At 37.8% G+C, this 23,525-nt stretch overlaps 6 protein-coding genes across 6 annotated transcripts; 2 read left to right on the forward strand and 4 right to left on the reverse strand.

Moving 5' to 3' along the window:
• Nucleotides 1-584: 584 nt before the first annotated feature.
• On the forward strand, nucleotides 585-3,445 carry LOC106334979 (cleavage and polyadenylation specificity factor subunit 6-like). The gene is made up of 2 exons (XM_013773393.1): nucleotides 585-2,763; nucleotides 3,016-3,445. The coding sequence occupies exon 1, from the start codon at nucleotides 759-761 to the stop codon at nucleotides 2,754-2,756; it is 1,998 nt and encodes a 665-aa protein (XP_013628847.1). The 5' UTR covers nucleotides 585-758; the 3' UTR covers nucleotides 2,757-2,763; nucleotides 3,016-3,445.
• A 441-nt stretch (nucleotides 3,446-3,886) lies between these two features.
• On the reverse strand, nucleotides 3,887-5,674 carry LOC106334980 (two-pore potassium channel 1). The gene is made up of 3 exons (XM_013773395.1): nucleotides 5,536-5,674; nucleotides 4,335-5,295; nucleotides 3,887-4,263 (listed from the first exon to the last, which is right to left on the reverse strand). The coding sequence occupies exons 2-3, from the start codon at nucleotides 5,258-5,260 to the stop codon at nucleotides 4,098-4,100; spliced, it is 1,092 nt and encodes a 363-aa protein (XP_013628849.1). The 5' UTR covers nucleotides 5,261-5,295; nucleotides 5,536-5,674; the 3' UTR covers nucleotides 3,887-4,097.
• Nucleotides 5,675-7,014: 1,340 nt separating this feature from the next.
• Nucleotides 7,015-7,701, reverse strand: LOC106331516. Its single transcript, XM_013769893.1, has one exon. The coding sequence runs from the start codon at nucleotides 7,576-7,578 to the stop codon at nucleotides 7,276-7,278; it is 303 nt and encodes a 100-aa protein (XP_013625347.1). The 5' UTR covers nucleotides 7,579-7,701; the 3' UTR covers nucleotides 7,015-7,275.
• Nucleotides 7,702-9,852: 2,151 nt separating this feature from the next.
• LOC106334785 lies at nucleotides 9,853-13,436 on the forward strand. The gene is made up of 6 exons (XM_013773148.1): nucleotides 9,853-10,905; nucleotides 11,003-11,094; nucleotides 11,181-11,303; nucleotides 11,418-12,173; nucleotides 12,293-12,512; nucleotides 12,617-13,436. Exons 1-6 carry the CDS (start codon nucleotides 10,611-10,613, stop codon nucleotides 13,084-13,086), a joined length of 1,956 nt encoding a protein of 651 aa, XP_013628602.1. The 5' UTR covers nucleotides 9,853-10,610; the 3' UTR covers nucleotides 13,087-13,436.
• Nucleotides 13,437-13,536: 100 nt separating this feature from the next.
• On the reverse strand, nucleotides 13,537-16,004 carry LOC106334786. Its single transcript, XM_013773149.1, has 5 exons — nucleotides 15,668-16,004; nucleotides 15,328-15,400; nucleotides 15,126-15,244; nucleotides 14,352-15,044; nucleotides 13,537-14,278 (listed from the first exon to the last, which is right to left on the reverse strand). The coding sequence occupies exons 1-5, from the start codon at nucleotides 15,944-15,946 to the stop codon at nucleotides 13,961-13,963; spliced, it is 1,482 nt and encodes a 493-aa protein (XP_013628603.1). The 5' UTR covers nucleotides 15,947-16,004; the 3' UTR covers nucleotides 13,537-13,960.
• A 375-nt stretch (nucleotides 16,005-16,379) lies between these two features.
• LOC106328333 (probable WRKY transcription factor 20) lies at nucleotides 16,380-19,031 on the reverse strand. Its single transcript, XM_013766759.1, has 6 exons — nucleotides 18,672-19,031; nucleotides 18,327-18,482; nucleotides 17,821-18,241; nucleotides 17,625-17,754; nucleotides 17,382-17,537; nucleotides 16,380-17,144 (listed from the first exon to the last, which is right to left on the reverse strand). The coding sequence occupies exons 1-6, from the start codon at nucleotides 18,861-18,863 to the stop codon at nucleotides 16,766-16,768; spliced, it is 1,434 nt and encodes a 477-aa protein (XP_013622213.1). The 5' UTR covers nucleotides 18,864-19,031; the 3' UTR covers nucleotides 16,380-16,765.
• Between the last annotated feature and the right edge of the window lie 4,494 nt (nucleotides 19,032-23,525).

Here is a 23,525-nt window from a genome sequence, read left to right on the forward strand (position 1 = left end):
AGCTGAGACGGTAATGCTTGCTGGAACGGAATCAAGAACGAATTAGGGTTCTTCGGGATTAGGGTTCCAAAAGACCAAGGCGGCACCGTCTATTGTTTCTGCGAGTGTGGGCGCGTCTGAGATCGGATTGACGAACGGTTTTCGCTGATAGATTCGTCTTGTCCAGAACTTCAATTTGATATGTGGCTAGTCGTCTGGTTCCTCGGGGTTTGAGAGATAGATTGATTTTAAGTTACGCCTGGATTAGGGTTTATGTGTGACGGATTTTAGGTTAGTTTTTGTCCCAGGTTTTGGAGTCTATCGTGTTGATAACTTGTTGTGAATGAAGAGGGGAACTTGTGTATATTATTAGGTGGACCAACTGGCCTTTATATACATATATGGTAATGACGGTCTAAGTACTGGATCGACATGAGATCGTATTTATCCTTAACTAGATAATGACTAGTAATACGTAAGATAAACACCAACTATAATGTGGATAAACACAAGAGTAGATAGGCGCTTTATCCTGCGGATGAGCTTGACCCGTCTTAATACACGGGCGGGCTGATAAATGGGTCGATCAGGTTTAGAACAAAATCGTAGAAATTCCACAAATCTCCAAGATTAGGGTTTCTGGCTAGCGAGACACTCCTTTCTCTGTTTCTAGCTTCCGGCGACGAAAAATTCTGCAATCTCTTGTGCTCTTGAGACTGTTCATGTTCGAGTTGGATTAATAAGCTTTGCGGTCTTCCGATTTGAGATTGTAGTTTAAGATGGATGAGAGAGATCAGTTCCATCGGAACGAGGCGATCTCTGCCGTCGCCGACGAGGGTTTTATGGGTGAGGAAGAAGACGACGACTTTGATGATCTTTACAACGACGTTAATGTCGGAGGAGGGTTTCTTCAGTCTGTGAGAAAGAACGAGGAAGCGGGATCAAGAAACGAGGAGAAGGAGAAGGTCAAAATCGAGGAAGAAGAAGCTGAGGAGGTCTCGATACCTGGTTTGGTCGGTGAGAGCGTTGCTATCAAAACAGAAGCAGGAGGTGGAGGGGCACGTGGTAGTGGTAGTGGTAGTGGCGTGGCAGTTGCTTCTAGTGGATATGAAGCTCAAGAGCTTAAGGTTAACGAGGTTAGCCAGCAGATTCCTAGTGGAGTTGTAGGAGGTGGGATTAAAGTTGAGCTACGGCAAGCTCCCAATAGGGCAGATGATGGTGAGGCTCCTAGAGTAAATAACGTTTCTCAGGGTCTCTTGCCACCGCCACCACCTCCTCCCACCTTGGGAAATAACGAGAATTTGATGAGACCTGTTAATGGCATTATGGGGAACGGAGCTGCTATCCATATGCCTGGTGGTGGTGGTGGTGGAACTTTTCTTTTCGTTGGGGATTTGCATTGGTGGACAACTGATGCTGAAATCGAGGCAGAGCTCTGCAAGTACGGTGCAGTGAAGGAGGTTAGGTTCTTCGACGAGAAAGCTACTGGTAAGTCCAAAGGGTATTGTCAAGTGGAGTTCTATGATCCCATGGCAGCTACAGCTTGCAAAGAGGGGATGAATGGGTATGAATTCAACGGTAGGCCTTGTGTTGTTGCCTTTGGCAATCCTCATTCCATTAAGAGGATGGGGGAGGCACAGGTGAATAGGAACCAACAGGCGCAAGCTGCACTTGCACAAGCTAAGAGAGGAGGAGGCCCTGCTGATCCTCCTCCGAGTAATAAACCCGTCGTGGCCTCCACCAACAATAACTTCAACAGCCACGCCGTTGGCGGGAATTTCCAAGGTGAGGAGAATAGAGGATTTGGGAGAGGTAATTGGGGTAGAGGAAACGGTCAAGGAATGGGTGGTGGGAGAGGACCAGGTGGTCAGATGAGGAATAGGCCTGGTGGGATGGGTGGAAGAGGTTTCATGGGTAATGGTGGAGGTGGGTTTGGTCCTATGAATATGATGCATCCTCAATCAATGGGGTTTGAACAAGCTTTTGGTGGAGGACCCATGGCGAGAATGGGAGGCTATGGAGGCTTCCCTGGGGCTCCAGGTCCACCGTTTCCTGGGATTTTGCCCTCGTTCCCTCCTGTAGGAGGAGTTGGCTTACCTGGAGTGGCACCTCACGTGAATCCAGCGTTTTTTGGAAGAGGGATGCCGATGGGAATGATGCCTAACGCTGGTGTTGATATGGGAATGTGGGATCCTAATAGTGGAGGATGGGGTGGTGGTGGTGAGGATTTGGGTGGTGGAAGAGCTGCGGAATCGAGTTATGGGGAGGAAGCTGCATCGGAGCACCAGTACGGGGAGGTTAATCACGATAGAGGGGGTCGTCAGAATCATGTGAAGGAAAAAGAGAGAGCTTCGGAAAGGGAATGGTCTGGTTCATCTGATAGAAGGAATCGTGAGGATAAAGATGCTGGTTATGAAAGGGACATGCCTAGGGAGAAAGATGGTGGTCATGGCTATGATTTGCCAGAGAGAAGGCATCGTGATGATAGAGAAACTGGTCGTGAGCGTGAGAGGGAACATCATCATAAGGAGCGTGAGCGTTCCAGGGATCGTGACAGAGAAAGGGACAGGGAGAGGGATCGTCATAGAGAAGAACGAGAAAGATATGGTGGTGATCATCGTAGTAAACACAGGGACGAACCTGAGCATGAGGATGAGTGGAACAGAGGTCGATCGTCTAGAGGACACAGCAAATCACGGTTGTCTCGGGAGGAGAACCATCGCTCAAGATCAAGGGATGCTGATTATGGGAAAAGGCGGCGGCTTACAGCTGAATAATTATCATGTAAGTAGTTGAATCTAATGGTTCTTTCCTTCCTCATGTATCTTAAATTGTGCCACTCTTTTCAACGTTTTCCTTTAAGACATGGCTAATTGCTTGTATGTTAGTTTTTTGACTAAAAAGTAGCTTTCGTCATGGACATGTTATTGTCTCATTGTCTGAATCTAGAGTATGCTCTCTTAGAACAACGCTTTTTTCGAGTTTGTAGTAATCATTCTGGTGGCTAAGGTTTATGTTGTCTTCTTAAATTTATAGTGTTATGGGTAGACTTGACTTTGAGAGCTCCTACAAAATTCTGAAGCCCTTGTGGAAGAAGAAGAAGAAGAAAGAAGACCTCAGAGAAAGTCAGACTCTTGTCGCAGAAGAAAGTCTCTCACTGGTGAAATCTCTACTTCAACTCAGCTTACTTAAGTAGATGTGGAAAGAAACTTGGCAAACGTTTGCCTTGTTTAAGTTTTTAAGACACCTTTTACCATTTTTATGTGAAAACTATAAAGACCAGTGTGTTGTGGCGATGTTACTTTCGGGTTATCCATCCATTTGTGTTTAGATGTTCTTATTTTACCTGTTTCTGGATTTGTTGTTCGGTAGACTGTAGTTGTATTAGATGAAGCCAAATAGTTGGCTTGACCAGTGTTACCGATTTTGTTTCTCCATGTTCTGTATGTATTCACTGTATTTGTAAGTTCTCATCTGCATTAGGATCATGGATGCATAACAAATGTAATAGCATGGCATCCTTTGGGGAACGTGTTTTTGTGATCTCCAAATGTGATGTAAGTAGATCATCCTTTTTTTCTATTGTTGTAGAGGAAAACCGACAGCTCTTTGTTCAAGTGTGTTCTTGGTCTTTTAGCTATATGAACACACCTTCATCATTGGCATTACTTATACCTATTTTCCTTCATTACACTCTGTATGTTGTCAACATCTCTAATGTTCCTTTTCTTTTCTTGTTGTCTCCACTTTGTAAACGTTTCATATCAACCATCATCACTAGTCATTTGAGTGAATACGTCTTGAATTCTTGGTCAAGAGTAAATGAAAACAAACAATAATTAATGACTTTTAGTTTGGTCTGAAGGAGCATAACAACATCAATGGAAAAACAGAGCTCCATAACAGATTAATAGCAACGTTCAACTTTATTAAACAAAGTGTTCATGCCAGTCCAAATATAAACAAAACATTCAAAGAGGGAGAGAATGTGGCATTAAAAAACAGAATCAAACAATATTTCCAAAAAAAAAAACTGTTCACTTCCTTTGCTTTTTGTGTTTTGTGTGTAGGTATAAGTTAACAAAGATTCGGATTCATCTTCCAAAGATGATGCTAGCTTACCTTTGGATATGGGAAGTAGTCTGAGCTAGAGTGATGTCAGAAGTCGTCAGAGTTCCGGATTCATCATAATCCAATTGCTCAAACTCTTCCATAATCCCAGATATATCTTTCTCATCAATCTTCCCCATCTCTTTCAGCTTATACACTATAAACTCTGCAGCTCTGCAACACACAAAACACAAAACCATAAGAAGGAAGGAAACAAAAGAAAGAAACTAGTCTCAGTGTCTCACCCAACAACACCATCTTCATCAAGATCAGCAGCTTCAAGATCATTATTAGTAATCCTCCTAGTCAAAACCCACTTCACCAACTCCCTCTGCTTAGTCTCCGCATTCAACTCAGCCACATAAAGAAAAAACTGAGCCAAACACACAGTACTCGTCAAGATCCAAAACACAGCGAAAAGCCTCCCAGTCCCCGAGTTAAAGCTCTTGTCCCCATACCCCAACGTAGTAACCGTGGAGCACACGCAATAGAAAGCCTCAATAACCGGCATCTTCTCATACGCCACAAGAAAAACCGTACCGGTTAAGAGGAGCACCACAAGTACAAGGAACGTCACATAACATTTGTATCTCAGCTTGTTGGTATGCAACTCCTTGAGAATCTCCGTCGGACCAAAGCTCTGACGCAGATGAAAAGCTCTAACGAGGAGAGTCTCCTGCTTCTCGACAAGATAATCCGCCGCTCGGCTTAGGAGATGGCCCACGAGGACCATCCCCGAGAAGACGAAGGCGCACGCGAGGAGCCGCGACGTGGAGCTATTGGGAACGAGGTCGCCGTATCCGACCGTCGTCATCGTGACGATACAGAAGTAGACGGCGTCAAGGACACCGTTGGTTTTGTGACCGGAGATTTGGTTTCTGACGAGGTAGAAGCAGAGAGTGCCGACGGTGAGATACAAAGCGAGGAGGAGGATGACTCGTCTGAGATTCGGGTTTAGGTCTCTGAACATTGGGATCTTGCTCGGATGAGGATGAGGCTCGTCGAGTTTGACGTCGTTATCGTTGTACGTGAAGTCGCCGCGAGGAGCGCTTCTAGAGCGGCGGAGTCTTCTTTTTCGTGAGGAGGTTCTTGAGTTTATGCTGAAGTCTTGTGCCATGGGAGGTGAGTGGTCCTTTGGTAGCAATGGGTTACGAGCTGTGTCGTTAGACATTGTAGAATCGACTTATGAGAGATCTGTCTGAAAAACTGCAGATAAATCAAATCTATTGTCAGGTCTCGATTTTAGACAAAAGATTGAGACTTTCGGATATGATCTTCGCATTGGTTAGGAACAGCAGAAACAGAGTTACAGCTAAAGATTAAGACTTTATCAACAAAAAGGAAAAGATAAAGTTGTTTTGGGAAGAGAGAAGACGACAGTGAACAGAAGAATGTTCAGAGACACAGAATTCGAAACTAGTGTAAAGATGAAGAATTGAGACTTACCCAGAACTCAGGGAATCAAAATCGCCATAAGCGGTTTGATCGGATCTCGCAATTGTTCTTCATTTGATGATTTCTCGTAGTTGGCCACTTCTCTTCGGTGCTTACTCTGTTTTATTTATTCTGTTTTATTTTCCTCCTCTTCAATTTAATTAATTTATAGTTATCATCTTCTAATTTTTAACCTTTTCTTCAAACGCAATCTCCTAATTATAAAACTCTCCATTTTCTGAATACTTCTTATTTATTTTTTTAAATGCTTCCTATTTTTTACAATTATCGATTGTAAAAAGCTTGCAGTTGATAATAATATTTGTAATAAAAAAATTCACTATGAATTTGTTTCTTTATTTTTTTGTTCATGCTCCAGTTGTTCACTTACAAGCAGGCCTGAGACTTTTATCCGAGATCTGGATTCGATCCGAGATTCGATCCAAAAATCCGGATATCCGGAGGGGCCGAATCCGGATCCGGATAGTAAAATATTGGATCCGGACATCTTGATTTTTTTAGTCCGGATATCCGGATCCGTAAGTTTTATAAATATCTATTTCAAAAATAGTAATATCTATATATAAAAATTAATTTTATTTCATATATTTTCATTTTTATAATAGTATATATATATTTCATGTAAACTTTGTAATATTATACATAGAAATAATTAAAAACACTATATATATTTTTATTTTTAAATTATTGTTAATATTTTTTTATATATTAATATTTTATTTATTTATTTTAAGGATCCAAATCCGGATCCGGATATCCGCCGGATATTACAATTTTTAGAAGGATATCCAAATCCCGAATCCGGATAAGGATAGTAAAATTATGGATCCGCCGGATAAGGATCCGGATCCGGATACCTTAAAATTGTCCGGATACCCGATCCGTTACAGACCTAGTTACGAGTACAACCAAATAGTTACAAGCACTTCTATTGGAATTAAGATTTTCAATATTAAAATATTTATGTGATAAAACAATATCTCTTTTTATTTCTAAGATACACATTATGAAAAGGACGTGCTCTTACATGCCGTCATGTCTAATCTAGACGATAGTATACATTCCACTATCTCGTAATCACATAATTTAACTAACCATTTTCAATTATTAATTTGTCATTTAATAGGTGATGTAGCACAACTTAGCCAACTCTATTCCGTCCATGTCAAAATGTATAATTTAATATAATTTTGTATCGAAAGAGACTTCAAATTTTATATATTATCCGAAGTTAAGTAAAACAAGAGGTTAAGGTTAGAGTTTAATGTTTGGTTACTAAAACTTGTTGACCGTTGTAAATTCTAATAACTAGTATGAATAAAATAAACTAAAACAACAAGAATATGTCGCTTGTGTTCTTTAGTTGATTAGGGGTTACACACTGTACGTATACAATATTTTGTGGTAAAACAATGATCGAGTCTAGTAATCATGTGATAATTTGATAATCATAAGTCCATAGATCACATGTTTAGAATATAATACATGAAAGATGTTATTAATGCACTCATGGTGGTTACATATGTGTACATTACATGCTTCAAAACTTCTCCATACCACATACATACATATAACACACAAACGTGATTACTGACTACTACTAATTGATTGATACATATTATATGGTGATTTATTATTCTGAAACATTTTAATTATATGAGACTACTTGATACGATCGGACGTTTGTGGGGAGAGAGATTTGGATATTCAGACACCAAACATACAAAAACCCTAAAGCTGATCAGGCCAGAGAAATGACTCCATTGCAAAGACCCTCTTGTCTTCAAGAGATCCTTCGAAGGAGATTCCATATTGTTTGAGGAGCAAGTCAAGGCTGAGATCGTCCATAGCTTCATAATCAGACTTGGAGTATTTAGGATAGTGAAGAGGAACTTGAAACCCTCTTGGGTATTCCTCTTTCTTCATCATCTTTATTTTGTTGCGGGTGCTTAGGCTGTTGCTGGTTTGACTGATTTGGTTTGAGTAGCCAAACATTTGAGTGAAAGCCGAGGTTAATAGCCATTTCATTTCCATTGTCTTTGGTTGTTTTTAAGAGTTTACCAAAAGAAAGAGGTTTTGGAATGATCAAGAGAAAGAGTAAAGGCGAAGAAGGAGAAGGAGAAGAAGAAGCTCAAACTCAAAGGCAAGCTTGGAGTATTGGTAAAGGCAGCCAAAGGCTCGTATTTATATAGAGTGAGGCAGGTAAGACAAACTGATTTATTTTCCAAACAATATATTTTAATATTTATATATACATAAATATCATACTTGTCATTTAAATTTTGTTCTTATCATCAACATATTTAGTAAGTACGTACTTATATATATTTTTATTTTTATCAAATATAATTTTATATGACATCAGATTTTATATATATGAGTATTTAGTTGGCAAAGTAATGGTTGTAGAATAGGATTATAACGAGTTTTTTTTTTTTTGTAACAATACAAGTATCAAATTACTTGCTTGGGAAAAGTTGCTTTTGTAGAGATTTTTAATGGAAAATTTGGACTCTTTCAATATTCAGATTCAGCGACTAATTATACCATGTTGAAAGCTTAAATCACCCTTTATATGGAGTGAATTGGTGATGAACCGAGCTAAAATATATTGACGCAATTTTCTACAAATGAATACAATATATTTTTAATAGAGACCTAATGAAAAGCTATCCTAACACTCTAGTACGAAAACCATGAACCAAGTATTGAAAAGCCATTTATTTCTCTTATCGTGAGATCATACGCACCAAATCTTAGAAACTCCGTCACAAAATGGGAGAAGAACAGTTGGCTGCACCAGCATCGACCATGATGGTTCATGCACTGATTTTCTATATGGGACCAAAATTAAAACGGGTGGAGTATATTGTGACTTGGTGTGCATGCAAGGAGGAGGAAGAAGTAGGTGAAAGTATTTAATGTATACATATTTAAGAGGGTGGCCCCTTTATCAACTAAGACAATCGAATTATTTGGAGCCATTCATATGATTTTCGTGTTTGTGTGGTGGTGGTGGTGATGTGTCTCGATGCTTTACATAGTCTATACATTAGTTGAAAATATCTCTCCTCGGAATGATCATGGAGTTTTTCGATTTTTAGGTTTTGACTGATTTGGCATAATGTTAATACGAGGTGTAGATATTATAGAATAAGGGATCCTAATATTCTAGATTAGCACTATAAGAAATAACCTGATTTGCTATGAAAAAAAACTAACAAATATCTTGCAAATCTCGCAGTATAGGGTGACGGCTAAGAACGGACCATGCTCTAGAAATTGTCCTCCCAGTGGTAATTTTTGTGATATGTTAAAGCATCTCCGACTTGTTCCACGTTTAGCTTCAAAATAAAGTTTGAAATAAAAATAAAGTAGACTTGGAATCATGTCTGCTTAGATTAATTGTGGGCCATGTGCTCAAAATCAAATAATTTTTTCCCCAAAACTATAGTTGTATTTCTTTTAATTTACAGATTGGGACCCTAATATATGTTTTCATAAATTAAGACCCTACCTTTTTAAAGAAAAAATTCTTAAAAAAAGAGACTTAGTGCATTTGCACCTTGGACACTCTCCAAGAGCTTGCACTGGTTTTTCATGAAGTTTTATATTAGATTTGCTCTTAGCGATTAGATAATTTTGTAGTTAATATTTTAGTGAAATTGCAGCGTTAAATTTTCTTCACCATTTTTATTCCTGTTTCTTAGTAAGTTAGTCTCTTTCCAAAATAAAACAATTTGAAAGAGCTTTTTTATATATAAAAAAAAAGTAGGTGATGATCCGATCACGAGTTGTTTTTGTGTACACGTTTTTGTTAAACAACCTCTAAGGACCTCAGCCTTTGTTTTGTATAGTTGTTCGGGTGTCATGCTTTGATTTTGTTCTATTGGCATGGAGTGCGTGACTTTAGGCCTAGCACCTTTATTTTTTCAGTAGAGTAATAAACCTTTTCGGTGACAAAAGAAAAAAAAAAAAGAAGTAATAAACCTTTTCAGATTTATTTCCTCTTTCAGTAAAGACTAGCTCATCGAGTTTTTCCCCTTCAAAATACTATGATTCTGAATGTTTATTAACTTCTGAATTTATCGGTAGCCATAGAGAGAGAAGACCGAAAGAGATAAAAGTAAAACATAGTTCAGTTGACTTTTGATCCAAAAAATAAAGTTCATTTGATTTTGACGTGCTTTCGTTTTATCACGGTCGACCCATTAAAGGCCCACGCATAGCTAAACCATCCAACCCACTAAAGGCCCGTGTAAATGCACATGTTGGTTCCTTCAATTTCTAAAACAAGCAGCTGCTTTTACCAAACCCCTGCAACTTGAGAGAGAGAGAGAGAGAGAAAGAGAAAGAGAGAGAGAGAGAGAGAGAGAGAGATCATCCATGGGAACGCCTTACTTTCTTCAGGTTCACCTTAATCAGAACTCGTTTCCTTCCTCTTCATCTCCCCTTCCCAGATTCTCCTTCTCCCGATCCTCGAAATCGATCGTCGTTTTCGTGTTCTCGCCGCTACTCTAAGCTTTCTGATTCACAGTTTCTTCTTCTCCTCTTCTGAATCATTTGTTCTGCGACCACCTAAAACGCAAATTCTGAGATGCCCATTTCGTCATCGTCATGCTTCAGCTGATTCCCGCAGTCAAAATCGCATCTTGGTGTTTTGCGGCGCTCTCGAGCTTCTATAACTGTTTCCACGGCTTCGTCTCCGATCGCCCTGCAGATCTTCGTAACTTTCCCCTCACTGGGTTCTTCTCCGCTTTCTCCAATCCCAACTTCTTCTTCGTCAGGATTATTTGATCTCCCCCCAAAGCTGCAAACTTTACATAGACTTCAAAGATTTAGTGCATTAGAGAGCGTTTAAAGAGTCTGCTTTTAGGGTTTCCACGCCACAGAAGGTTTAGGGTTAATTCGTTTTAGAGGTTATCATTGGTATATATGAAGATTATTTAACAAAGTCTGCTTTTAGGGTTTCCACGCCACGCTAGCTCCTATGCGTTGACGCCCTGTTATCATTCAGTAGTTAGCTCTTTATCTGACTTAAAGAAGGGTTGGGAGCAATTGAGAAAATGTGCGAGGATGATCATCAGTTTGTGGAGTGGAAAGAGCATTTTGTCTCACAGGAGCGAGGGAACCGTGTTGTTCATTACTTCCTCAAGGACTCTTCCGGTGAATCCATCCTAGCTGTGGTTGGAACCGAGAGAAGTGTTAGACACATGTTCTATGTCGTCTCTGAGGATTTTGTGCGTGCATATGGTTCCGAGAATTCGATCCATTCTGGTTTCAAATGGAGGTCGAGAAGAGAAGTTGTCGACTGGCTCACTTCGATGCTGTCTAAACAAAACACACAAGGAAACTGGTCGAGTACGTATTTATCTTTTATGTGACTCTGTGAGGGACTCTCTTCTTATCTTTATAACCGATTATTTATAGAACTTGTTTACTGTCATTGATTCTACAGAGTCGCCAAAATGTGATTCGGGGGAATCTAATGGATCTCCTGAATTTCCAGGCTATGGTTTTGCTGCTCAGCGAGCTCAAGCAACTGAAGAGGTGATGTCTAGCTGCTTTATCCTTTAGACAATAGCCACTGCACTTTTTCTCTTGTGGTACTGATGGAGAAATCTTTTTTTTCACAGGTGCGGTTTCCTATAAACTTGAGGGTTCACAGTTGGGAGATTATGTGGTCAGGAACGTCCTGGATGTGTGGTAAGCAGCTCAAACATTACCCATCGTTTTGCAGGAATGGGATAACTATAGGGGTAAGTTTTAAAACTTGGCATCAGAGAATTTTGAGTATATGTTGGTTTGGATCTGTTATCATGGATGGGACTCTGTACTCACTTGAAGGTGTATTTCTTCTTTTGAATTTTCAGGTTCAATCTTTTGTCTTTGTGATGAGCAAAGCGGACGACCTGTACGTTGCGTATCTGGAAGATATGTATGAGGACAAGCGTGGCCTAAAAAAGGTCAGAGTGAGGTGGTTTCACCACACAAAAGAAGTGAAGGGTGCAGTCGCTCTCAGAAACCCACACCCAAAAGAGGTTTTCATCACCCCTCACTCTCAGGTCATCAGTGCTGAATGTGTCGATGGTCCCGCCACTGTCTTGACCCGTGAGCATTACGAGGAGTGTATAGCTTCTTTTCCTAATTCTTTATTGGCGAGGGTTCACATGTGCTATCGGCAGCTCAAGAAGAACAAAATCAAACCTTTTGACATGAGTAAACTGCGTGGATATCTGGACCAACCGATAATGTCTTGCTTAAGTTCTATGGAGGCTGATCCTGTAGTCTGTGGGATGAATAAAGAGGAAGATGAACAGTGGAGTGAGGGTGAGAATGGCGCTGAGAGGAGCAAGAAGAAACAAGCACATCTGTTAACAAGATATGAATCTTCATGTAAAAGACTCAAACTTGATGCCTTAGGGAAAAGCGTTCCTTCCCTAGTCGATGCTCATAAAAATCCTTGTTGTAATGGAGTGATTAAGCCTGATGCAAAAATAGAGTTTCTGTGTCAAGATAGCGGCATTAGAGGTTGCTGGTTTAGGTGCACTGTCCTGGAAGTATCAAGAAAACAGGTAAAACTCCAGTATGATGATATAGAGGACGAAGATGGATATGGAAACCTTGAGGTACATAACTGCTTCCACAGCTAATGGCTCTTTAAATTTTGTTTTTGGTAATTGTCTTTTTTTTTTTTTTACAAATCTTTTGTTTGTAGCCTAATTGTTTTTCTTTGGTTTCCCCATAGGAATGGGTGCCGGCTTTGAAATCTGCTATGCCTGATAAGCTTGGTATGAGGTCGTCCAACCGCCCAACAATCCGCCCTGCTCCTCCTGATGCTAAAATAGCAGACTTTGACCTTACAATTGGTGAAGCTGTTGATGCATGGTGGAATGATGGTTGGTGGGAAGGTGTTGTAGTTGCCACTGGCAAACCAAACGCTGAGGACTTACAAATATATATCCCTGGTATGATTTTAGTGTTTTCCTATTTTCATCTCTCACTTACTAGTTGCCTCCATCTTTCTCTTATGGCTGGCTGACTGACATGTGTTTTGTTGTGATGATGTTAGGGGAGAACTTATACCTAACAGTGCACAGGAAGGATGTTCGGATTTCCAGAGACTGGGTGGGAGACAGCTGGGTTGATATCGATCCTAAACCTGAAATGCTCTCTCTTGTAGCTTCTGATACTAGCCCGGAAGCCAAGCTTTCCATGTCCTCCACTCTTGCAAATGATGCCAAGGCAAAGCCCATTGCAATGGCAGATATTGTTGAGGTGGCAAAACTTAGAGGCGATGAACTGGACCTTTTAGGAGAACAGAACCAAGAGCATAAAGATGATGGTGCTGTTAAGGAGAGTGATGAAAGCAGACAAGAGGATAAAGAGATTGGAAATAACCAAACTAATGCCTATGTCAACAATGAAAAGACTGTGCAAGACCACAACGAGGATGATGTTACCGTTAATGATGAGAAGGTACGCAAATCAGAATCAGACTTCACCCTAACAGACGCTACTACCACGCTGGTGACAACGTAACGATGCTTTCTTGAGGTCTATATAATGTTGGTTACACTGGTACGTGCCACATCTCTGGAAACTTTGGTGTTTCTTTATGTATATAGATTGACATAGTTTGCAGACAAAAAAAAAAGAAGTAATTCTTGGTTTGGCTTGGTGGATGCTGAGGAGAGAAGAGTAGGTAAAGGTTGTATAGAAAATTGAAGAGGCATGATTTGGTAGGATTATTTAGGACTTTGGTTATTTTAGGTTCAAGCAATGTTGTTAGGGAAAAAGACACACTTCTGCACTTGATATGTATTTTGCCTTTCATTAGAGTTATGTATTTACTGGTCAAGGGTCTTTACGACCGATAAAGCTTGAATGTATCGACTTTCATGGGAGTAAATAGACTATTTAACAAAGCAGTTATGGAAGATTCAAAATACATAGAAGTAACAAGAGCATAATGAAACACAAATAGTCAAATCTCCATAACTTGAATCTTTACTTCAACCTCTGTTTGCACAAGGACCAACATAACAACACTTTATAGATGTTCATAGTATTATTAACAAGGCCAAAAAAAAAATACTACACAGAGAGTTTCCCTTCTCCATTATATTTACTAAAAGGAAAAATGATAAGCTTTACCACAGAACATTGCAGACAACTGCAGAACTTGAAGTTTACACAATAACTCTCATCTGGTAAACAAAAATGAATTGCGTCTGTTGCCAAGCCGTTTTCTCTAGATTTTCTTTTCCTGTAAATGTCTGTATCTTGCAGAAACTGTGTATGGTGTTTCACCAGAAGTTAATGGTCATTCACAGTCCTGCTCATGAACCTCTTTCACCGGGTTTGAAGCAACAAAGAAACAAAACTGCTGACTTCCATTTCTCCACCATCATCATCATCCTCTCTTTTCATACTTGTTTGCAAAATCCTTGAGTAATAGCCTCTGACGAAAAGCGAGATACTTATCTACACTAGTTCCAGCCCACTGTTGACAAAAGCTCTCATCGTTTGGAACCAGTGAGCTAAGAGGGAACGGCCCTTTCCGCACTTTTTTTAACTCAACCAAGAACCGGTGCCGCGGGCGTATCCTTTGGTCCAAGGACAAGCTTAGGTACATCGGATATTTAGTCAAAATATGCACTTCGTTCTTCAGCTCATTGACCAAATACATGTACTTTGGCTTCAGATTATCCTCCAGTGAGAGAGACAAAACCTATCAAGACCCATTTGAGATGTTATCATGAGAGCAAATCTTCTAAAGAGATTTAATCAAGAAACCTACTAACCTGTGTAAGGCTAGTTAAGACTTTCAATATATCAGAGTTGCACATCCCAATGCTTCTAAGGAAATTGATCCTAGGCAAGAACCCGTCATCAATACTGTAGTGAAGAATCTGCGGATGTCTCTTGACCATCTTCACCACACTGTCCCTAGGCGCTCCCAACTCCTTGGAGAGGAACATGTAACGAGTGTTCCACGTTATATCAAGCCTCTGAACCAGAATCTGAGGGCTAAGCTGCACAACTTTGCCAACATCGTTCTCGTTTATCCCAACCTCTTCGATCAAATACCTTATCGTGGGCCTCAGGGAGTTTTCGACGCTGTAAGAGAACAGAGACGGAGTTACGGCAACTATCTGTCCTATTTTGGAATTGGGAATCCCAAGTCCCATCAGAAAGGAAATGTGGGCTTTGAGATTGTTCTCAACCGTGTACTGAAGTATCTGCGGCTGTCTCAGCAGCATCCTCTTGATGTCTCTGTGTTTAACACCGACGCTCAGCAAGTAATCAAGTCTCTCTTGCGCTGATAAGACATTGATCTGGAGAGATGGCATGTGGCGCTCGTACATTTGAACAAAGTGTGATTCTTTCAGACCGAATGTGCTCAAGTAGTCCAGGAGAGGTACCCATTTAGGGTCTATATCGATCTCTTCTGAGAGACGAGGGTATAGTTTGGCGACGTGTTTCCTTGTGCTCACCTAATGAAACACAGCAAAAAAAAAAAAACAAACAAGTTGCTTTCTCTGTCTCCAGTAGAGAAATGTATTCAATATTTTTACCTTTCCACGGCCATCTAAACGCCAAGAATCCTTCTCCACCTTCTTCTTCTTCTTGTCAGAGGCATTATCTAAGTCGTCTTCATCAGTTTCCCAAGTTTTCACGGCCTCCTTCTTGACACCTTCACAACCAAATCAACATCTTAAGCAACGTTACATTCAAGTTTTTTTTTCTTTAGAAGAACATTCAAGTGCTATTGCAAACCTTTCTTAGCAATGGTTGTCTTCTGTGACTTTGGTTTCTTATTTTCATACTCTGTCACCTCTGCGAAGTCATCCTAAACAAAACAAAAAAACCAAACTTCACTTTCTTTAACAAGTTTGATTAATCACACATCCTTAAAGAACCCAAAAACACACAGAATCCAAGATAAATTCCCCAACCACAATGCTCAAATCACACATCTTTGACATCATGTAAGCTCAAAGCTCGAATCTTTAGCTAAAATCACGAATATTTGACAACATTTAAGCTCAAAGGCCAAATCTTTGATATCATGTAAGCTCGAATTTTCAGGAACAAAAGATAGATGAAGAGAACTGACGTTGAGTAACCAGTCGTCATCATCGTCGTCGCTCTCATCATCAAGCTCTGCCTCTTCATCACTGTCATACGGAGACAAAGTCTGCCCATACCTTGACTTCTTCTTCGGGTTTATAATCTTCGGGTTAGAGTGCGCGTTCGACACGACGAGCTCACCAATCTTTCCGCCTCTCCGTCTCGTCGCCGGTAAAAGAAAGAGAGGTGATTCCGAGGGAAGAGAGAAGAGAATTGGTGGGTTTATAAGGCACCAGCAGCAGCAGGAGAATGAGAACCCCGCCATTTTTGGGCAGGGGAGTGAGAGGATAATGTAACACAGAGAGAGAGAGAGAGAGAGAGAGAGAGAGAGAGAGAGATTATCCAATAAGAGATATTATCGAATATATTCTCTAAAACCCTAATTCCATTATATTTCAAAATATAGTAAACAAAAAAACAAAACAAAACAAAAAAATTGAGCTTCAACGAGAACATTAAAACTCGTTCCGACAGCGTTTGAAGAAGATAAAACGATCTGACAAAACGACACCGTTTCGATTACTGTTTTTCAAACCACAAACATGTTGTCGACGTGGCGTGATTTAAAGCAGTGGTTACCGAAATATATTTACAGGCTGATGATGTTTCTCTCCCATGATATAAATATGAAAAGCAAGAGAGGACAGATATTTGAGGAGATTCGTGATTACAATTGTAACATTTTGTGTATTTTTACAAACGCGTTTTGGAATTATTAAAAAAACAAACGAACAAAGAAATATGTTGGGAGACGGTTCAAAATAGCCATCTCTCTCTCTCTCTCTTTCTCTGTCTATCTTAGTGTGTCTGTCATGATATACATGTATGTATAGATAGATCATAGATTACATAGAACAAAGTTTTGTTTCATTCCTAACCTAAGAAGAATCAAGATAAAGAGTGGAAGCAAAGAGCCTTTTGTTTTCTTTTTCCTTTTTGTTGTTGTTGTGTTACTTTGGTTGGCTTGTTGAGACCCACCCTCTTCTAGGGACCAGATTGTATTCTCCTTATGTTATGTGGATGCGAGTGAGAGGACGAGATGTCACCTGTTTGAGCCTCGTTTGAGTTTTTTCAAGAGCCGTTGTTATATTGATGATTCATACCAAGATCCCATGGGAGGCCCGTGAACAAACATGAATCCATTAGCTCCATTGGTTTGAATTTGATGTACAAACTCGGAACGAATATTTGTTTCTTGTTGTTGCTGATGCTCATTTGATGTATGGTCAGGACCGCCAGATGCAATTCCAACACCCAAGTCGAGGATGACTGCGTCGGCGCTCTCCTCTGGTCTGAACCTAGGTGCTGACAACTCATGGTGGCTGTTGTTGTTAGACCTTGCCATTGGTACATCATGATTGTGTTTGCCTTCGTATGTGGTGATAACAGCTTTAGGATCGTGTGACGCTCTTTCCACATGTTTTCTCACTGGGCATCCAGTAGCCGTGCATTTATAATAGCTCCTGCGTCAACCCAATCAAAAAGATAACAAATGAAAACTCCAATCATCATACACGTCAACACATTTGAACAGAATCAGCTAGATCATTGCGATAGATGAGCAGATTTGACTTTCATGTTCTAACCAAAACTGGCATTATTTCTAACTAAAAGAGATAAGACTCAACTAGTCTTGCACTAGTTCTTAGTTTATAAGTTTTTATTGGGTTCTTTTGAAAGTGTGGTTAGTACAAAAAAACCTGGGATTAGGGTTGCCTCTAACAACTTTCTGACCGTATTTACGCCACCTATACCCATCATCCAATATGTCAACTTCACTCAGAGTTTGAACAACAACCCTAGGCTCTCTTATCGGTTTCACTAGTGCAGTTACTTCCATCCCCCCATCCACCTTCCTGCACAATATTGTCACAATAAAGCATTGTGTGTCACAACACATTTCTAAAGCAATTAAACTGAAAGCTTTGGTTAACCTCTAATACCTTCGTTTTGAGAATGGATCATTCTCGTCCACGTCATCGTTGTTCTTATTTGACATTCCAAGGTCTCCACCATCATCATTTCCAATTTGCTCCACAGGAGGAGACATGTTGTATAAGCTAGATCCTTTCTCTGTATAGCAGAAGGAACAAAATGAATGTTTTGAAAGAAAATAGTACAAACACTACTATAGTTTACCATCTCGGCCATTAAGAGGAGAATTCTTATCCAGTCTTTCTTCCTGTGCAGGCATAACAAGACCGCCTGAGTTCCGGCGACTAGGCTGAGGTTTAGGATGGTCATGTGTCCCCTTGTATACAATCTCAGTGATCTGCCCTTCGTGTGACCTTTCGAAAACCTTTTTAACCTCACAGTTAGGATGCGTGCATTTATAATAGCTCCGTGGAAACTCGCTTCCTTTGACGTGCTTTTGACCGTATTTTCTCCAATTGTATCCATCGTCAGCCAAGATCGTCGGTGCACTTCCTCTGGACTCATCTTGATCAGCAGTTTGTGGCCTTATCTCATTTGAAGAAGCTGCAGCGTCGGTGGCTGAAGATGGTGAGTGTTTGAAACTGTGCGCTTCACTTCTCTGCTTGTCTACTGGCTCTGCATAGAACTTGAAATCAACAAAGCTTCTTCAGACAAAGTACACCAAAGAATGAACAAAAGATATATCTGTGATGATGGCAAATCTATTTTACCATAGTGGATGCAGGAGGAGGTCTAAACTCAAAAGATTCGTTGGAGTTTTTCTCGTCTAAGATATTCTGATGGATTGTTCTTGCTGTATAGGAGCTGGAGTTAGCGTGAACTGCCTGAGGTTTGAACAATGAACCAGTAGTAGGAGAAGGTTCTGCCTGAAAATATAAATAATGTAAAACATTATCAAAACTTCATGAGCAACATGAGAACATTATTACCAAACCCGAATCAGCTTACTGTATGTTAACTCCTAAGGCTCTAAGAAAAGAATCTGAATCTAAGCGACCAAAGAACCAAACCACAGAGACGGTGTCTTAAGGACACAGACACTCACTAAGACTAACCTTGATGTTGGAGAGAAGAACAGGAGACTCGAGAAACGACGTCGGACTCAAACCAGGAGGAATGGTGGTGATGCAAGTGGACCTCGAGATCGGGAGTTTCGCCGGAGACTTGAGCTTATACCTCGCCCCACCACCGGATGAATCGCGTCTAGATTCAGAACAATCGACCCGGTTAGAAACATCCGGGTCCATTTTTCAGACTAGACAAAGAGAATCAAGAATGTAATAAGAAGACTATGTGTTAGTGAAGATTGCGAGTGAGAGGAGAGAAGAAGAAGCAGAAGAAGAAGTTGACTTCACATCTGATCCTCTCTCTCTGTCTCTTCTCATTTCATCATTTGTCTTTCTTTTTTTTCTTTCATTTCACTTTTTTTTCTATTTTGTCATGATTTGTTTTATTTTAAATTATATAAAAAAGGAAATTTAGGACCTCCATCACAAACGACAAAAGTTACTAATTGTCGCTTTATTATATACTAGACCCTTATCCGCGCGCCAACACGGATATGAATTTTCAGTTTTTAATTATTTATTTTATTAAATAATGTATTTATAATATTCGTTCATATTATATTCATTTAATAATTTTTTTTTGCATCTTAAACTATCTATTTTTTTACGAATGTGTGATATCATATAAAAAATAAAAAAAATGAGTATAGAATTAATTTGATAATTTTAAGAACATAAATTTTTCTTTCGTGTGCGATATCATATAAATAATGATCTGCCCAGTTAAAAAAAATCATGATTATTTTATTTGTAATTTTTTTTATTTTGACCATTTTCTTAAAACTATATTAAATTTTACATATTTTAATTAGAATATTTTTAATATCTTTACCTTTTTATTTGAAATGCAACTCAATATTTTTTTAACAATTATAACAAAATATTTAAAAAATATTTTTAGAATTTGTTTGAAAAATATGAAAATTACATTTTAAATTAAAATTATCCTAAAATATGATAAGTTTTGATGTAAACGAAAACTCAAATTATGTCAAAAATAATGATATTCAATGGCAACAATAATTTTAATTGATTATTTTTTTAAAAATAAATTTACAAAAATATTGTTTGAAAGAAAATTCATTTATCTTTCATTTCTCTTTCAAATATAAAATGAAAATATTATAATTAAATAATAAAAAATAAAAATAAAAACCATAAATTTAGCAAAAGACAACTGAGTTATATTATGCTAAAAAAAAATTTCTAAAAATTTATCAAATGACAAATGAGTTATGAATAAATAATACCATATTATTTTTAAAAACATAGCCATTCTTAAATATTTTTTGAATAAATAATTATTTTTAAATTTAATCAACTGAAAATAATATCCGTACAATTGTGTGAGTCAAATTCTAGTTTTATTGATGCATGTTATATATTAGTGCTGCATGTTTTAGATAACATTTTAATGACGTTTTTAAAAATCTCCATTATTAAAATTATGCACGTAAGGATAACTCATGAGTTTTTTTTAGTTGATTAAATGACATTATGTCCAAATTTATTTAAGGATATTTCATTAAGGTAACTGAAAAAGACAAACAATAAAATAGGAAGTTTAAATTCATTTAAGCATATTTCATTAATGTAACTGAAAAAACAAATAATAAATTAGACAGTTTTATTCGTTTTATGATATTTCATAAATCCAACTGAAAAAAACAAGAAAAAAAAAGAATTTAATTATTAAATTAAGAACATTTTCAAATGAGTAATTCTCTTTTAATAATATATATATATAACAAATGGACGGAGATTATTATGGTATTAGACTATTGGTATAAAAAGGACAAAGCAAAAATGTCAAAAGAAAACAAAAAGACTGGTAAAAATTATTGAGCAGCTAATGATTTTAAAGATTCGGGAATGATTTAACTTGGAACTATAAAAGGATTCAGATTTTCTTAGGAGATTTGTCAGACAGTTTCCGACGACGTTTTTCTTCTGCCGGGGGACGAGAACATAACAAATATCTACTACTAGTTTCATCAAGTTCGATTCCATTAATAATAATATCCATCACCCTATGTTAGTGAGTGGATTTTGGATGGATTCATGGATACATACAGTCAAATTCAAATTTTCATAATTTGATAAAAAGTATACATGTCCTTGATTCATCCTTTTGAAATTTAAAACTTGATAACCAAACTAAATTATTATAGTAGTATCATAAAATCAGATATTCTTTAAAGAATTTATGCTGATAATGATGTTTTTAGATACTCTATGAGCATCTAGCTAACTAGCTTATATCTTATGGCAAACTAGTTTATAGTTTATAGTATTTCTCAAAAAAAAAACTAGTTTATAGTAGTAGATAAATACATAGATGCGTCATGGTGAGCACGTCTTTGGACTCAAGAAACAAGCACTGGCGAGACTGGAGAGAGCTTTTTTGGGAGAGAGATGTAATTTGTTTGGGTTTTGCACTTTAGGCCCAACTGAATGTTTTGATTTTTTTCTCTCCAAAGGCACACACAATAAAAGTTTATTTTGCATGTTTGATTCTTTCTCTCCAAAGGCACAAATTTGTTTGGGTTTTGCACTTTAGGCCCAACTGAATGTTTTGATTTTTTCTCTCCAAAGGCACACACAATAAAAGTTTATTTTGAATGTTTGATTCTCTCTCTCCAAAGGCACACACAATTAACAAAAGTAAAGAAAAGTGGCCCTTCGAATATCGAACTCGGGACCTATAATAACAACACTAGACCAAAGACATAACCATTGCAAAAATGATAATATTTTTTAAAATATCATATCAACAAGAATTGCTTTCATAAATAAAGGAGCGCCTACATTCACTTTTGTTCTCTCAATAGCCAACATTAATAGTAGATGACATCCTGATATTAGATTCATCTAGATGCCTGAAACGCGTTTCATTATTCATATATAAAATTTGCTTATCTTTAATCGTAATACTCGTTTTTAAATACTATAAAACTTTGAAAGGCGGGGTAGTTATACAGGTACAAGTCGACCACGGGCATCAGTACTGAGCACTTAGAAGTCATGATTTGCACGCTCCAAAATGCATATGTGGGCCGCTTCAACTTTCATATTTGAAGTTTTTTAGACCAAAAAATATTTGAAGTTTTTTCATGTCCTGCTGCATAAACAAGGAAACTGTATATAATAAAATACCAACAAAATCAATGTCATAATAAAAAGATATTTAATTCAAGATTTTTTTCGAAATAGTGTGGTTTTATTAAGTGTCATTTATGGGTTCAGTTAATATACACATTGCCATTAGCGAATATATCAAGGAGTCAGCAAAGCAAGATTTCCATCAAGATATATATGTAGTCACAAACTTTATGCTGGACTAGATGAATGAAATCTTGTTAGGCTCCAATTCATATTGTAGCTACCGATAGCTTTAGGCTCCATGCCACTTACATCGCATTGATCAGTACATAAATGATGTTGTTTTGCCTAGTTTGAGGGTCCCTAGGAACCTAACATTTCTAAACGCCAGATGAGTCTCAAATAATTCAACTTCTATAATCCCGATGTTAAAGCATGATTATTGGAGGGTTTTTAGGGTGAAGTTCTTAACGGAATATAAGAATCTGTCTCTTAACTTTTAACTAAAAAAGTTAAGAACCAGTTATTAAATAAGAGTTTTAAGAGCCGGTTCTTAATTTTTTTAGTTAAAAGTTAAGAGACGGATTCTTATATTCCGCTAAGAACCTCACTCTAAAAACCTCCTAATAATCATGCTCTTAGTGGTGAGTAGGATGTATCCTAGTTACATTTAATCCAATCCTTTATCACGTAGACTATTACTGTGTGAACAATAGAAGTTTGGTACCTCGTCCAATGTGTCTCAACATGTTTTTAACCATGATTTTCTAGAGTATGCACGCTTATTAAGAATTTAATAAATGTTTATAATTTAATTTATTTTACTTTATTATACACTTTCTAATAACTTTCAACCAATGAAATTTAATCAATTCAAATATTCTCAATTAATATTCTTCAAAAATATAAAAAAATACCTTAACAATATAGAAAATCTATCTTTGTGGAACAAGAAAAAAATCTAAAAAATCTTATTTTCGGGAACGGAGGGAATATAGCGTAAGTAACTATAAGAAAGTTTTTTTTTTTTTGGCTACAAGAGAGCGGTATAGAAAAACCTAACTTAATTCAATTCAAGCAGTCGACTAAGCATAGAAAAAAATAACACATTTGAAATAAATGACTTGTCTTAAAAAATAACTTGGTTAACTTTCCCGTTTACTTGTGTCGTTGTGTAATCTACGATTTTATACTGGCAATTCGAATATTTCGGTTCATGATGTGTCAGCTAATGATATTAACATCATATACATCATGTAAGAGTACCTGCTGAGTGGGTCAATAAATTAAATGAACAATTTGCGTGGCCCTTCCTAAAAATCATAGCGATTGCTTACTTTCTTTGGTACATTTAATATCTCTTTGTTATAAGATAAGCATTGAAATGATCATCCACTTCTTTACCAAACTCAATCACTATGATCATCCACTCCTTTACCAACTCAACCACTATGATCATCTACTCATCAAACACTATGATCACCCACTCATTTACCAAATTAAGCATCATCTTTGTTATTTTATGTATTGTTGTTCACTATAAATATCATCACTCATCTCACTCTTTTGTACACCATAAACAAGAACAAGAGTTTATAATCAAAGAACCATTACATCTTCTTCTTCTTCCTTATAATAAAATCTCTTCCTTATACTAGTGTTATTTGCTTCCTACGGGTATCAAATTCTACTCTTATTTAAATTTCTCGATACTATAAATTATAAGTTATTTCTTAACAC

This window comes from Brassica oleracea, chromosome C3 (genome assembly GCF_000695525.1).
Source record: "Brassica oleracea var. oleracea cultivar TO1000 chromosome C3, BOL, whole genome shotgun sequence".
Classification (NCBI taxonomy): Eukaryota; Viridiplantae; Streptophyta; class Magnoliopsida; order Brassicales; family Brassicaceae; genus Brassica; species Brassica oleracea.

Excerpts from the sequence above, each read along its gene's own strand:
- LOC106334979 (XM_013773393.1), top strand. The coding sequence starts at position 759 with ATGGATGAGAGAGATCAGTTCCATCGGAACGAGGCGATCTCTGCCGTC.
- LOC106334980 (XM_013773395.1), bottom strand. The coding sequence starts at position 5,260 with ATGTCTAACGACACAGCTCGTAACCCATTGCTACCAAAGGACCACTCA. Across the intron at positions 4,264-4,334 it reads GATGAAGATGGTGTTGTTGG|AGCTGCAGAGTTTATAGTGT; the intron begins GTGAGACACTGA and ends TGTGTGTTGCAG.
- LOC106331516 (XM_013769893.1), bottom strand. The coding sequence starts at position 7,578 with ATGGAAATGAAATGGCTATTAACCTCGGCTTTCACTCAAATGTTTGGC.
- LOC106334785 (XM_013773148.1), top strand. The coding sequence starts at position 10,611 with ATGTGCGAGGATGATCATCAGTTTGTGGAGTGGAAAGAGCATTTTGTC. Across the intron at positions 11,095-11,180 it reads GAGCTCAAGCAACTGAAGAG|GTGCGGTTTCCTATAAACTT; the intron begins GTGATGTCTAGC and ends TTTTTTTCACAG. Across the intron at positions 12,174-12,292 it reads ATGGATATGGAAACCTTGAG|GAATGGGTGCCGGCTTTGAA; the intron begins GTACATAACTGC and ends GTTTCCCCATAG.
- LOC106334786 (XM_013773149.1), bottom strand. The coding sequence starts at position 15,946 with ATGGCGGGGTTCTCATTCTCCTGCTGCTGCTGGTGCCTTATAAACCCA. Across the intron at positions 15,245-15,327 it reads GACAACCATTGCTAAGAAAG|GTGTCAAGAAGGAGGCCGTG; the intron begins GTTTGCAATAGC and ends TTGGTTGTGAAG. Across the intron at positions 15,045-15,125 it reads GTTTAGATGGCCGTGGAAAG|GTGAGCACAAGGAAACACGT; the intron begins GTAAAAATATTG and ends GTGTTTCATTAG.
- LOC106328333 (XM_013766759.1), bottom strand. The coding sequence starts at position 18,863 with ATGGACCCGGATGTTTCTAACCGGGTCGATTGTTCTGAATCTAGACGC. Across the intron at positions 18,242-18,326 it reads CTCCTCCTGCATCCACTATG|TTCTATGCAGAGCCAGTAGA; the intron begins GTAAAATAGATT and ends GTTGATTTCAAG. Across the intron at positions 17,755-17,820 it reads TCCTCTTAATGGCCGAGATG|AGAAAGGATCTAGCTTATAC; the intron begins GTAAACTATAGT and ends TCTGCTATACAG.